At 33.6% G+C, this 15502-nt stretch overlaps 1 protein-coding gene across 1 annotated transcript; it reads right to left on the reverse strand.

Moving 5' to 3' along the window:
- Window positions 1-2469: 2469 nt before the first annotated feature.
- LOC133189577 (uncharacterized) lies at window positions 2470-15055 on the reverse strand. The gene is made up of 4 exons (XM_061324951.1): window positions 14572-15055; window positions 8632-8862; window positions 5166-5648; window positions 2470-4316 (listed from the first exon to the last, which is right to left on the reverse strand). Exons 1-4 carry the CDS (start codon window positions 14912-14914, stop codon window positions 2683-2685), a joined length of 2691 nt encoding a protein of 896 aa, XP_061180935.1. The 5' UTR covers window positions 14915-15055; the 3' UTR covers window positions 2470-2682.
- Between the last annotated feature and the right edge of the window lie 447 nt (window positions 15056-15502).

A 15502-nucleotide genomic window follows, 5' to 3' on the forward strand; every position in this document is an offset into this window, starting at 1 on the left:
CTCGAACTCTATGGGACCAAGAAAAAATTTGAGATATCCAAGGGTTTGAGATATCCAGGGTAAAATACTTAAGAAATACGTGGTCAGGACTTCTCAATCACTTAGACATATCCATGGGATTCTAGATGTCTCACTCTGTGTTCGAAATACCAAAGTTCAACTGTAGTTTCAAATCACTTCGACATATACTTGGTATTTGAGATATCAGTGTTCGAAGTTTATTGATACATAATCAATATTGGATCAGACACAAGTTTTTACAACCTAGATTATCCTCTACAAAGTAAATGAACAATAAATACACTTCATGTACAAACAAATGTACATAAATAAATTTGAACTACAAGGAATAAGAAAGTGTAGAGAATAAAGGAGGAAGGAGGGTCGTAAAAGATAGAAATGGTTACACTGATCATTAAAATCTTTAAGATTTTAGATGTATTTTAAACCGTTTTGCAGTTTTAATAAATAGTTTTGTAATTCTGTCTGAAGATGTTTGACTTCATATTCAGCTTTTACCCCCCCCCCCCCCCCCCCATTGTGGCCAGATCATTCCCAATAGCAGTGAATAGATTTTGAACTGCACCTTCAATACAAAGGGATGCTTGTATAACAATGTTCAGGCTGTACTTGAGATGAACATTTTTGAAGGTTTTAGTTCTTTCATATTCCTTGTATATCCCTGGGTACCTTGATTTGACCAAACTTGAATCTACATATTGGAGTTATTGTGTGTTTATTTGGTGTGAATCCAATTTTCTTGATTTTTCAATGTATAACTATATGCTAGGGCCTACCTCTTGTGGCTCTGTTCTATCTTTGAGTTCATGATTTGAACTACCGTATTAACTTGATTCTACTCTACATCATTACAGTTATGTCTGAATATTAATTGATAAATTCTTGCCTTGAGTGCATGAAACTTTAGCCAGTTTTTATTTTTCAGCCTTTTCTGGGCCAGAATGTTTTTTTCAGCAGTTTCTCCCCTGAACCAAATTATTATGCTTTCAGAGAGAATGACCCTTTACTCATTTGTTAAATGAGATTTTTCTATAAACAGGAATTTATTAAACTGAAGACAGTTCTCTAATGGAGGATACAAGCACAGAAAGTTAACAGTACATTCAAAATAGAGGAATATATGCACATACTACATAGTAACAATAACTCCCAGTGTCTGCGACTGGGAAGCCTGGACACATAAATGAACTGCCAAACTCGAAATCCTATTTTGCTGGGGAAGAAAGGAGATGGGGTTGGGTGGGGGGACCAGAAGATGAAAAAAAAAATTCAAGGTCAAATTCCAAGGTCAAGAAGTCAAAAATGTTAGTACTCAAAGAAAGGCCTTGTCACATGGAATACATGTGAAATATGAAAGCCCTATCAAAGACCGTTAAGAAGTCATGGCCAAGTTTAAAGTCTTTCAAAAGTAAATCAGACTCCAAGGTAATGGTCATGAGGTCAAATATCTATTAAATTTGAAACTGTATCTTAATTAACAAATTTCTGCAGTCAAGACTTTGATTCATCAATGGTCAAGTTAACCACGAGTCATTCCTCCTCAACACACTCTATAAAGACTATTGGTATGTGAAAGTACACGCTATAAACTTCATTTTCTGCCCCTCCTCCCGTTGTTCCAATATAACTGTAATTGCAGAGTGGATGCAATAGAAAGATTTGTTTTATATTAAATGTATATATGTATGCATATATCTATTCCACTTATTACTGAGGTAAAATTAAATAATGTCCTAGCTATATTTAGGTCATGTTTCTCTTGCATACAAATCAAACACATGATCTTACAAAACATTATTGGATTGTTTCTTCTTTCTACTGCATAATTGTAGCTCTTTGGTTGTTTGTCCGAATTTTCTCAACTAGGGAGCTACAGTTCTGCAGTTAGCTTCTTTTTTAGACGTAAAAATGGCACTTGCCTGCTAATATTTTTATTTAAAGATAAAAATGGTAGATTCTTTAACTTAAAAAAGATCATGAAAGATATGGACTTTGACAAATGCTCCAAAACCTTGATCAGCTGTTCACTTGTTATTAATTTTACATGTTAACATTACTGTCTAGTCGTTGCAATGTTGAAAACTAGGGTCCAATACAGCTTCTAAATCAGTCAACTGAAAGATCCACAGGTATCAATCTTATTTTATAGATTTATGCCCGATCCTATTCATATTCAGATTGTTATAAAAGTATGTTTATGTTTATTCGGGTATAAAATACACCCTTCAATACCACATCAATGAACTTTATGATGGAAACAAATCAGACCAAGGTCGTATTTGAATAATTCAATTCAATCAATAAACAAACTCAATTTAATGTGCTTCTAAATGGTCCTTGTAGAACAACTATATATCACCCAAAGCGACTGCATATTTTGTGTTTCCCTGTTTAACTACAGTTTGTTCATTTGAATATATTTCTTCTAATGACCATTTAAAAGAGAGATCAAAGATATTTTTATGTTTTATTATGCAGCAAAACTGATAAAAGATATCTGGAAATAAATCACTGCTATTTTTACAAATAAAATTACAAACACACTATTTACATAAATAGCACTATAAAAACTTAAATTTGATCTTATAAATGCTCATGCAGACTGAGATATTTGTGAAATGTTTAATACATCTATTGCACATCCCTATATGAGTTATCTCCCTACAAGAATCCATAATCATCCTCAAAGCTGAATTTCCTCTGAACTGGTTGGATTATTGTGTTTTGAGGGTAAAGGGGGATTCTGCCACTGACTGGGTTGACATGAGTAAGCACCCCATAGTCACCTTGAACTTGTTTTAAATTGTTTATCATGTTAATTCTATTTTCCTTGTCACTTGAGCGACTTTCACGCATTTCAGGAGAACTGTCATCAGATTTTTGGTAGACATTTTTATCACAGAGGTCTGAGTGACTTCCCTTTTCAAGTTCTTTCACTTTGCTTTTGATCTTCTGCTTTTCCATTTCTGGGGAGCTTTCATCACAGACTCGGGGTGAGCTGAAGCCACTATCCCCCAAAACGACCTCTAAAGTCTCCTTTGTAATGTCCTCTACGTCTTTATCTTCCTTTTTTATGACTGTGTCACAGCTCTGTTCACTGAAAGTTAATGCACTGTCAGAGTTACAGCTGTTTCTCTTCTTCTCATTGTCTTTTTTGGAGTCTGTCTCCATGGTAACATATTCATTTTCTCTGGTCCTTGGCTCCGGACGTTTGTTAATTTCAACTTCATACACAACTTGACCACTGGAATTAGGAAGGTCCTCATCCAAGTCTCCATAAGGGTCATTCCTAAGGTTATTTCGGATGGACATGTCGTCGTGAACTCTTCTTCTGTGATGGGTGTCCTGCGAAGGTTTATAATGCACTGTCTGGAGGCCAATCAGATTCACTCCGCTGTCGTGAGAAATAGAAATTGACGTGTTCTTTGCAGGCAGTCTGTAATGCTCTTCCATCTGTCTGTGATTTGACTGGCCATGTCTGCGGTGAGATTTCTTTTTGGATTTTTGAGTGGTACACTGATGTTGATGGACTTCCTCTGCATTGACTTGTGGGTAATATGATTCATGAGCTTGCTGCCACATTCCAGGTACTCGCGGAGTTGAGCTGTAGAGAGGGTGTGTGACTGGATGGCTGTTGTGGTGCATATTATGGCTACTTTCTGTGTGATAGGGAAATGCTGGGGAGGGATAGTTTGAACACATTGGAACATTTTCATAGTCTCTATCCACTCTCCTATCCAAGGACATTCTTTTGGATTTCTCTTTTCTCCTCATTGTATGTCGACCTTCAGACATTCTCCTGTGATGTTCAACTTCCTGTGGATGATGATGATGTGCTGGTAGGGTGGATCTGAATCTACTGTTAGCATCCACATCCTGGATTTCCTCATAATCATCATCCAGTGGAGGTGGAGGGTTGTTTCTTAGTTTCATCCTTGGTGGCACATGATAGTGATTTTCATGCTGTGGGACATGTCTTCCATATATAACATCATTTCTGATTGGTCCATGTCCAAATCTCACTGAGTGATAATCCGAATGATGTGGATGACCTTGGTGGATAGGATGGACACGGTCGTAGTGCTGGTGGTGGACGTGTGGATGATGTGGAACTTGCTGCATCCACTTGTGTATCCGCTGCTGTTTTTCCACTTGGTCTTGATACCATCCCCACTCTGGAGGTGGAAACTGGTCAGAGAATGTGGCATACTCCACTTTCTTTGGTTGTTCTTTTGGAGTATCAGTCTTTTTCTTCTTTCTCCCAAAAAGCTTTGCTAACAAGGACTTCTTCTCTCCTAAAACATTCAACAACAAGAAATTATTAGCCTTGAAAAGGTTACAGAGTAAATTTTTCATTTCAGATTTCACATGATAATTTAGAGCTAAGTTACTAGCTCCCTTTATTTGAAATCTATTATAATATATATACATGTATGAAAATGAAGCTATTGTCGGTAACTTGAGTGGGATTAATGAACTACTCATTACAGATAATGTCACATAATCTGAACTGGTTGAGTTAATTGAGACACATTCTGCAAATACAATACCTGGCTTTAACAGTTAACACTGAATCAGACAGAAAATTTGTACAAATCCTATTAGCTTTTTACATAATACTCACAAAACTTAGAGACTTTTAAATCGATAATTCAAACTTAAGTCTAAAGACTTAAATTATACTTTGATGTTATCTAACTCAAAGGAAATGATGATTTTTTCAATAACAAAAAGATTAGGTTTCTTATCCATAAGAAAACATTTACTCTAATATCATCTTGAATGGTATTACACTAGGTGAATTTTTTAATTCTTTTTTTTTTTTCAATACACAGGGTATTTAAGAGTGAATACAGGTATATTATTTCTTACTGTACAGACAAGTTTTATTCAGTTTTTACTCAATCACCTCATATATTTCATTTTTCCAATTCAAAATACATGTATTAGCGACAAACTTATCCCAACAACATAAACATGATAAAAATATTCCTTTCAAACTTCAATAATTTGGCTCTAGCTTTAATAACATTATAAAGAAAATTGGTTAAACAGTTATCCAATAAAACCAGACAAACGATAATTAACTGCTAGAAAATAAATTTCTTCAGTAAAACACAATGTCACTTAACTTCATTACATACCTTTATCTTTGTTTTTCTTTGAGCTGTTCTTAGTAATAGCAATGTCCTCCGCAGATTTCCTTTCCTCTTGTGTGTGTTTCTTTTCTTTCTCATCTTGTCGTCTGACTGATAAACTCCTCTTGAAGTCTCGCAGATCGTCATTTTTAACTGGTCCCTTCTCTCGCTGTCTCCTGGCACTAAGACTGCGACCAAGTCTTGGTTTGTCAGCCAGTGGTTGATTCTGTCTTTCTAATGTCTCCCTTTCCAGATTGTGTCTCATTTCCACAATTTTATCATCTGGATCAGAGCTTTTCTCGGACTGTTTTTTGCGAGGTTCGTTGGCCAATGTCACTTGGCATGAGATGGTTCGGGTTAGTCCTTTGGCACTGGAGTTCAGCACTGGGATATAATTAGGATTGTAATGAAGCCATGACAGAGGAATCGTTTTAGTCGGGTCCTCAGGCATTCTGTAAGTGTCTGATGTCACAACAAAATATCCACTTCCTGTAAGATCCAAAAGATTAAAAAAATTAAATTGACACTTAATAACATATATGTCCCTTGGCTATATTAAGGTGATATTTATCAGAAACTGGATTTGTTTAATAAGTAAATGATGACATTTTTGACAACTTATTTATTCAAGGAATGTATGGCATCAAGACAAGCCAAAACCTGAATGTTGAGTTATTTTAGATATTAATTCTTTGATTGATTTTACAAGATACAAGTACTCAAACTTAAGGCTTGATCCTTGAGGTTTCTTTAGAATCTTTTCTTGTGTGCTGTCAATTCAATTTAGAAGTAATGACTATAGAATATATGATTCACTTTTTGAGATCTTGATCGTTAAAATGATAATGGTGATAAACCAAATTTCAGAAATAATTCAATGTTTCAATTACAAATCATTGATAACAATTTTTTCTTTGCAAATACAAAAGTAGTGCAGCCTGTAATTTGTTCACCTTCTCTGAATAAGTGAATTAAAGATCAATGAATTTGTGTTACTCAAGGTGAAATCAATAGAAATCTGCTAGAATGGGGCTTTGTGAGTATTCCTGAGAAGAAAATAACCATAAAATCTTTGCACCCTAAAAGTTGACAGATGATTTTTCAATTAGATCTTTAAACTTCTGTGATAAGATTTTTTTTTTCCCCTTTGACATTGGCTACAACAGAGTATTAACCCTCAGGGTGGTAAATTAAAAATTTAGGTTTCTAATCCTAGTTTCCTGAGCTTATGTTCAGAAAAGGTTTATTGAAATTTTACGCTTCATATCAGACCAGTCACTATATTTTCAGGGATCTGAATCTACAAGTTTACCCAGAAAAAAGGGACCTCAATTTTATGACAGCAATTAATTGTCTAAGTTTCAAATTAGATTTTAGAAAATAGACAATTTGCACAGAGGCATTCTGCACACCAACCTATATGGACATGATGGCGTTATAGCTTGGATGCCCAAACAATAGCACAACAATAAAATTTAAAATCACAGTCATAAAATCTCCAAGCTGATTTACAGCGTCTGGTTTGGATCACATTGACGAACTGGAATAAATTTTTATTCTGCAGTGAGGTGGATTGGGTATGGACAATTTTTGTTTCGTAAAGTACATGTATGCATGTGAACATCAATTTTTGAGTCACGTTGACCAATTTCTTTTATAGCGTAATACATGGTGATAAGGTATTGCTTATTGACAATATGTCATCTAACTCAGAAGCAACATGAAACGTTATGTGCGTCAAAAGGAAATACAGGATATATTCTCATTGTAAATGGTATCTGCTGCCTCAAATTGTACCAAAGTATACAGGACCATGAATTGTCTCGTCACAAGAACATATGCAAATATCCTTACATGGAATAAAATTACATGAAATTCTAAAGTAGGTCTTGTCAAAATTATCAACACAGATTTCACCTGATAAGAAAAAGTGAAATAAATGGAGTTATTGAAGGTGATATGACAGGTGTGGGACATTAATCATGGCTTTCTCTAATTCGACCATAATAAGCTCTCTATCCCCCCTGTTATGATGTACAATTCTAATTAATTCTGTCCCTGGGCAACCCCGGAATGTCCTGTAACACCGATTTTAGCACTATCATAAAACCAAGTGTGAACATGTTCGGTGATAATTGTCTCAATTTGTCTGTGGTACTTTACAAATTAGTGGACAGTCATTTAGCTGCCCACAGGACTGTTGACCAGTAATAGAGATGGTGGGTCTATTAGATTACGCCAAAGGACACAAAGTTTACATTTCTTCCTTAATTGGTCTTGGACAAAACTAGTTCTATCCATTAACAGTAAAGAAGTAACTAAGATATGGTTTTATGTTTTTCTTTCCTTTTCATATGACCTACCCATGGAAACAAATCATAGTTATTATACTAGATTTATGTATGTACAAATATTTACTGATTGACCCTAAATTTTCACTACTATGAATTACAATGGACCACAAGTCAGAATCAGATTTAGTGACTTATAATGGCAGTCTTCAGAGTCTAACAGAAAACTTCCCTCTTCACATATAACTAACCAGACAAGTTCTACATGGTTCAATGTTTACATAACAAGAGATTTTGTTCGCTTTTTCTTGATTGTTTCAGGGGTCTGTACACATAGCAACTTATCTTTGTTATATTCCACCCTGGTACCCTTGTAAGCTACCTTTTCCCTGTTTGTTTTCCTACCCACCACCAGACAAAGCTGGTTTAGTTTTCAAAAAGGATGAAGGCATATACTCTGCACTTGAACAAAGATTTTTGTCTGATAAGACCTAAATTCTTCATTAAACCTCTTTACAACTCTCTAAAAGGGGTTGTTTGACTGTTTAAAAAGTTCTTAAATAATATCTTGCTGAGGTGTTTAGTTACATAATGCACATACAACAAATGAGAAAACTCAGGAACAAATTGTCTGCATTGAGGCATCCATATCCAATGTCATGGAAAGCTAAACATAAATTGGGGAGTCTTTTCATTATAATTATCTCACATTTAAAGCCTCAATACTTTGGTATTAGTAATAAATATTTAAAGAAATCTGAACCTATAATGTTCTCAATAGCTTTCAAAAACTCATAATAATAAAAAAAAAAATTCTTTTAAAAATGTCCCTGCAATAGAAAGATGAATATGAATCTTTTTATATATATATATATATATATATATATATATATATATATATATATATATATATATATATTTGAGTATCTTTAAGCGTTAATTCAAATAGATGATCTATCATTTTTCAAATTTTTAGAAACTTAATGCTATATTTTTCATTCAAGTCATACTTAATATAACAATACAGCAAGGAATGGTACGACCGTCTATAAGACTTAGCTACATTGATTTGACTATTTAAAAATCCAATATTCCTGAAGGTTAATTCAATAAAAATGATAAATATTCTGGAATTATAAGAAAATTCTTATAATAATAATAAATCTAAGAAGGACACAAACCTGTATGAAAAATTTTCCTTTCCCTGATGAGTGTACCGAGCGTGTCATAGATCAGCGGTGGCGAGGGGATCTGCATGCCTTTGTAACATTGATTCAGCCTTTCCTGTATTGTGTCTAATGTCGCTACAACCTGTTTGTTATTCAGCTCCAGAATGACCATACACAGGATCTCGGACAGGGGAACAAACTGTGTCTGTGGTATTACCTCCATATTTATACCGTCAACGTCACCTAAAAAGTAACATGTAAATGTGTATTATTAATTTTCTTCTACCTTCATGTTTCTTTTAAAATCTCTCTCTCTCTCTCCATCTTTTTCTAGACTCTTTTTAAAAAATGATATAATGAAAGTTTTCTTTTTGTACAATTTCATCATCTTAAATAAGCTACATCTTTTTCAGAATTAATATCCATGTAAAATGTCCAAATATTAATTATAACTTAAAGTTTTAAAAAGCTCAAGTATACTGTGCTATGAAAACTGACAAAGAATTGATGCTCAAAACATGCAAAAGTGGCCTGATATTTTTCTTTTTACATAGCAGTACTTAGCAGGTTTTCTGACCCAATTAAGTGGGAAGCCATCAAATTTCACATCCAATGACTTCCAAATATTCTGGACAAGAAACAAATGCTCAATACCTCGATCACTATATAATGACTATACATTTATCACATCTATGGAACATTGATAAAATTCAATCTCGTATCAAAAAAAAAAAAAAAAAAAATTCAGCCGAGACAATCAGATATTTAAAAATTTATGGCCATCAAATCAAATACTGCTGTTGCATGCTGAATGCTTTCAAATGTTTTATGTTCTGCAATAAATGATTGCCAAGTACTTTGTATGTAGACCTATCAATATCTGAAATACGTCACGACCTATAATTGTTTTAAACTTGCGGATGCATGTCTGCCAATGGCCACTTTTTAGCTGTCAGGATATATGAATATTGATGGTTGGCAAACAGAAATGATTTTACATTTACCAAACTCATGTTTATTTAGTTATCTTAATAGAACCATAATCACGGTAAAGTCAATTTAGGTGTATGCCTATTAGAAAGTTTTTCGTTAATCGGAAACCAATATCAGCTCTTAAATTATATTTATTTTCCACTCTGCTATAGATGATAAGTAAAAAAGATTTTTTAAAGAACAAGCAAACTAACTTTAGTGATACTCTAGAGCAATTTACTGTGAAAACAAAAGTGAAAGTAAATTAGAATATTTAATGAAAAATTATTCCAAGGATATGTGCCATAAGTATTATGTTGTCGCATGGTCAAAAGAAAAACTACAAGGCAGACAGAGAGTTCACTCCGGGGCTCAATGGCGTGACACAGAATCGTATCCCAGCAACCCAAACATGACATCAAAAGTTTTAACAGGGGATCTCACAAGAAGCCCCTTACAAATACATTTACTGTCATCTTTGTGACATGTCATCTTGGGAATTCACAAAGCAGTGTATCTTTACAAGCTTTAAACACTTACTGGACAACAATTTTCTAATATATCATTTTGAAACAAGCAGTCCTCTTGGAAAAACAGTTTCCTATCAAATAAATTGTTTTAAATGTCAATATTACCATGCAGAAACCCTCACATGTACAAGTAAAATACCTATCTTTACTCCATTCAATGACTTTAAACTTTTGTTTATTAATACCTGGTTCCTCTGCTCTGATAACTGTATTTTTTTTTACCAGTTTTGCTAACCTGTCATGTACAAAATTACTGTTATAAGCCTATACACCTAAAAAAAATTGACTTAATCCCACAACAAACCTGTGAATTATCTCCCCTTTTTAAGAAGCGTTGGACACCCCTGAGGGTTTATTGGGGGTTTTCTCCACTAAGTGAAGGTGTTGAGGTTACAATACTAAATCCCCTGGCCTTTATAATGCTTTATTAATTAGGTGGAGGATGTGATGTTACTACATCACCTAGTGGTAACAGGGTCAGTTTTCACATCACTCAGGATTCTGTTAAGGGAGCCTTGACATGAACTACATCTGGGTCTGACATAATTAGGGGGTACTAACAGAAGGAATTATGAACAGTTATGACACCCCACCGATTCATTAGGCACTTGCTGAAATTGTCCAAGTGGGACCTTGTTCGGACGACTGATAATAGATCCATTCAAAATCTTGTACAAGATGGACATTTGCAAAACTAAAATCAACAGCTTAAACAATTGAATCAGTGATTTACTTTTGAAATGTGACCTTAAAATGATTTAATTTTCAGAAAATATGAAACTGGTAAAGAAAAAGAGGGTATCAATATAAAGTTTCCTTTAAAGGGGCCCTTGAATAACAAAGGAGGATCTGGTCCTTTACTGAAGTGGTATCACCCCCCTAATCCCATTATCTACAGAATTCATCACACTCATTTCTCAAGGATCTACATCATGTCCACTCATAAATTACTCCCTGATCGGATCTACAATAAACCCTTTGTTAAAACTGGACACTCTTAAACCCCTTTAAATAAGTTAAGTCTCTGTTAATGCATGGCCCTGAGCTACGTACTGTACACTACTGCTAGAGTTATAACCACAGCTACAGAAGATATTTATCACTCCCCCTCCACCTTCTCAGAATAAAGATTATTTTTATAGCCTATTCTCTGATAATTCTTTGATCTACAAGATTTATGGTTTCAATAGATCTAATCAATAGGTTGGCTGTGTCCATTATCTTATAGCTGTTGGCTGCAGCCTTACATCTCAGGAAACAATTTACACTTAATATTGAATATACAGATACCTAAATTCTCTCTCTCTCTCTCAGAAATGTTTAATTCATTGGTCAACTCTCTCATAAAGTGCAGAGCAGTAGAGTCATGAAGTACACAGGAAAGAGGAAAAAGTTTAGATTTGAATTCAAATAGATCTGTTTTTACAATATTTCTCTTATTTACAAAAGCTAACACATTAGACTTAATTTTCTCCAAACTGTTTGAACAGAAATAATTTCTGAACAAACAGGGTCACCTTGTATCAGGTAAGTGTGATATTACTTCACAGGTACACGTTAGGTTTGAATGAAAAGAAAAGGTCCTTTAAAAACTGTTTTCTCACTGATTATCACTCTAAAGAACAGTTCAATAAAAAAAACTTCCTGTCCTGGGTTTTCTGACTTTTCTTGGGATTTTTATAATGATCTGCAACTTTCTTTTTAAAATATTACAAAAAAAAAAATAATAAAGTAAAAAAGAATTAAACATGTGTAACATAATAAACTTACTATCAAAAATGACTTCCCTATAAATAGAATACATGTATTGAGAAAAAAAAAAATTTAAAAAACAATAAATATCAGATTTTAACAATTAACAAAAAAATTTCGCCTGAAGTTCCCCTGAAGCTGCATTGAAAAAGGATGGATTTCCAAAGCTTGAGTGATCTGACACACCGTAAACTAATCTAAGTAAAACAATACAAAGACTTAAACCAATATTGGAGTGATTCTGACCAAACTCACCTTGTCAAATGTTGATATTTGGAGGAAAAACACAGAGGTGTTAACAAACAACCAAAGTTTTCTTTTTTTCTACAGCTGCTTATAACATATGCAGAGGAAAACTCACAAATAATAGAAATGTATGTAAAATAGAAATGTGTCACAATACAAGAGGAAACTGACCACTCCACCACTTCCCTTTTCTCCCTCCCATCAGGGGGCCAAGGGGCCCTCTTCATTAAGGGTCAGCATGGGGCCCAATCAAAGGTCACTAACAGCTATCACTCTGTCTTATACACAATAGGATGCAAAACCCCTAATTGTTATTGAAAATCAATTTCTATTTCACTGACTAAGCCAGCTACTGAAGGTTTCTTGTGCAATTAGTACTAATCCCTAACTTAAAAGTAACAGGTATTTAAAGCAATTTCCAAAGAATTCTTTCATTTTTAATTTTAATTGATATGTCTTCAAGGTGTTTGACATATAATTAAAATAGTTTATAACAGTTTACATTCACATCATGAAAAAAGTAGCATTGGAATCTATTCTACATAAAACAAACTGTCAAAATTAAACAAATAAATTAATATGTTATTTACCTACCCTGAAAGAACATTCCCTTATTCTATTGTTTCCTAAATTCCAGTTAACAGTTTTTTGACTTCTTCATAAATGACCAGCAATTTTCCAACAATTCCTTTATAAACAGAGAAAACTATGAGGTGTTAAAGTGTTCAGGGCCCGGGGTGTTGAATTTTCTGGCACCTGGCATAGTAACACTTGTTTTTATGTCAAACTAATAATCATTACAAATCTCTGCACAATATCCCACAACTATTTGTTTACAATAAACAAACATGTCAAACTAGACATGTATTCTACTAAAGCAGTCTCCTCATTATCTGTATGGCTTGTAATTAATTGATCTTGTTAATCATTCTATTAAGCTTGGAGTCTCCTTATTGGCTTGGTCTCATCAAATGCTTTAATTGACCTTTGTTTGAGACAGTTAAGGTCAGACGATACGTTTCTCAAATATGTTTTGTATATCTTTGTATTGTATGAAAAATATTCCAAATTTTAATTACCTTCTGATTACTAAACTTGTTTCAAATTGTCTTTAAAAAATTGAAACCCTAAAAAATGTGATATTGGCAAATTAAGTTTTATCCCAAGAGGATTTTATAGGAAACAACATCCTCCAGTATCTTGCACAAATGCCTGGTAAGGTACCTCAATTTTTTGCGAGTAAACATGCTAAAATAGCAATATTTCAATGACAAAATCTAAGAAAAAATTATATATTATTGAGGAACGTATCCTCTGTCCTTAAATAAAAATATCCTGTATGTAGACAGTGAACATGGTAAAAGGTAAAACTTTGTAATATATAAATATAGACCCCATTTTAAAAATTATTTGGTTAAAATTAATGCTAGTTTTTAAAATTAATTTCTATACAAAATTTCCTAAAAGATGTTAAGTGTACATCAGGTACATAGTATATCACTGGACCAAGTTTATTAAATTAAATGCATTTTTTCCTAACTTTTAATGATATAACGGTATGCTATTATCCTTTTTAATGAAACCCAATTTAATACCCCCAATAAATACACCCCTTTTTTCTGCAAAAGTCCATTTAAATTGTGTAATCATGGTAATAAGCCAATTTTTAATCCAGGGTTCATCATATATACTAAAAAACATTAATGATGTTAATATTATTCACTGTTTTTTGATAAAAATAATTTATTAGTATCTGACAGGTATTACTAGCTTATTACAGATATTCTCTGTGTAAGATCCTATAATTTGATTCTATCTTAATCCCTTTACTTTCAAACACCTTTATCAGTAAAGAAAATCAAGACGAGCAAAAAGTCTACACAAAGGATATCCCACCAAATCCTGGCCAACTCCGACACTACTATCATGACACAATCTTATCTATCGAATCTATTTAATCTCCTTTCTCAATTGTCTCTAAACATTTAATCCCCGTAAAACTTGAAACTTTACCCGATTATCCGAGAAATCATAAAATTGACAGCTCAGGTGTTAATTACTATTTCCGAGTCTTTCTTCTTATGTACCGTAATAAATCATTCCGTTAAAATTGCTGGAAGCTACATTCATGTAATTTACAGTGACCAGTCTAATGCAAAATTCGAAAGTCTTCTTACCATACATCGGGGAAATATTACAAGTTTCTCGTCATGCAGATTAAGCTGTTTGAATTCTTGCACGACAATCGACTAGACTTTAAAATAAACAATCTTTGAAAGAGACCAATAAAATTTCAACGCAACATCTGTCCCAAACGTATCAATATCTAACCAGTCAATTAAAAATCAATTAAAATTTTGTAACTGTATAAACAATTCATTCTTTTTCACTTTCACCCATCTGTCCAAATCAGCCAGTAATACTTTGCCGTCTGCTGAAATACCTGACTCACCTATGCTTTGAATACTAAAATCCGAGGGGTCATTTAAAACTCGCCTCCCCCAGGCTGTTCTGATGTTCTCCAGGTGAAGTTCTGATCCTCCCACTAGTAATGTACAGGGAGACACAAATCCCAAATATTCCAAACTGTTTATACTTTCCAACAAAGCTGGATTCCAATAACAACTCTTATTCCGCAGCTTAAAATCGTCTAAAATATCTCTTCCACTAAAACCCTCTTCCTTCACATCACTCTCGCACCTGTCTCCATTTTCAAATTTCAAGACAATGGCCAGGCACCGCGATGTCACTGTTTGCTGCTTTTGAATTCCGTGTTCTTCTCTGCGATTGGGCATGGTTTGTTATGAGGACCCTGTATGATAAAACCGCCACTACATTCGAACGCCGATCATATGCGTCTGTTTACCGATATGCCAGAGTCGACTCGCTTCATTAGATACGCATTGCACCTGTCGGGTTAAGTGAAAGAGTTACCTCCCGCTACATTATTCCAAATAGGACCCTTTTGAGCATAAAACGTACTTGATTATTATACAGTACATATAAGTATAATAATTATTAACAAATGTGATAGTAGTATACATGTACATCAGTATTTTAATATACTTAATCAATTTACACATGGTTCATAAGTTGAGATAATTGCTAACATGTAAAATTTTAAAATATACATTATCAAGTTTTAAACAACTACCACCGTGTACCATAATGCAAAAAGCCAGAGATATATGTACATGTATACACAGACATATATATACACATTTCATATATACTGAATAAATATATTCCACTAAATTGCAAAAGATACAACGGGACGGTGCATTGTACATTAATTTGTTCATATTATCAAGAAGTTATTATTTTTTTTAAACAATGTTGTTGTATACTGTCATACATGTTATGTCTAAGTAAATTATATTTTG

This window comes from Saccostrea echinata, unplaced genomic scaffold (genome assembly GCF_033153115.1).
Source record: "Saccostrea echinata isolate AGI-Se365-2 ecotype Australia unplaced genomic scaffold, CSIRO_AGI_Sech_v1 ptg000019l, whole genome shotgun sequence".
Taxonomy (NCBI): Eukaryota; Metazoa; Mollusca; class Bivalvia; order Ostreida; family Ostreidae; genus Saccostrea; species Saccostrea echinata.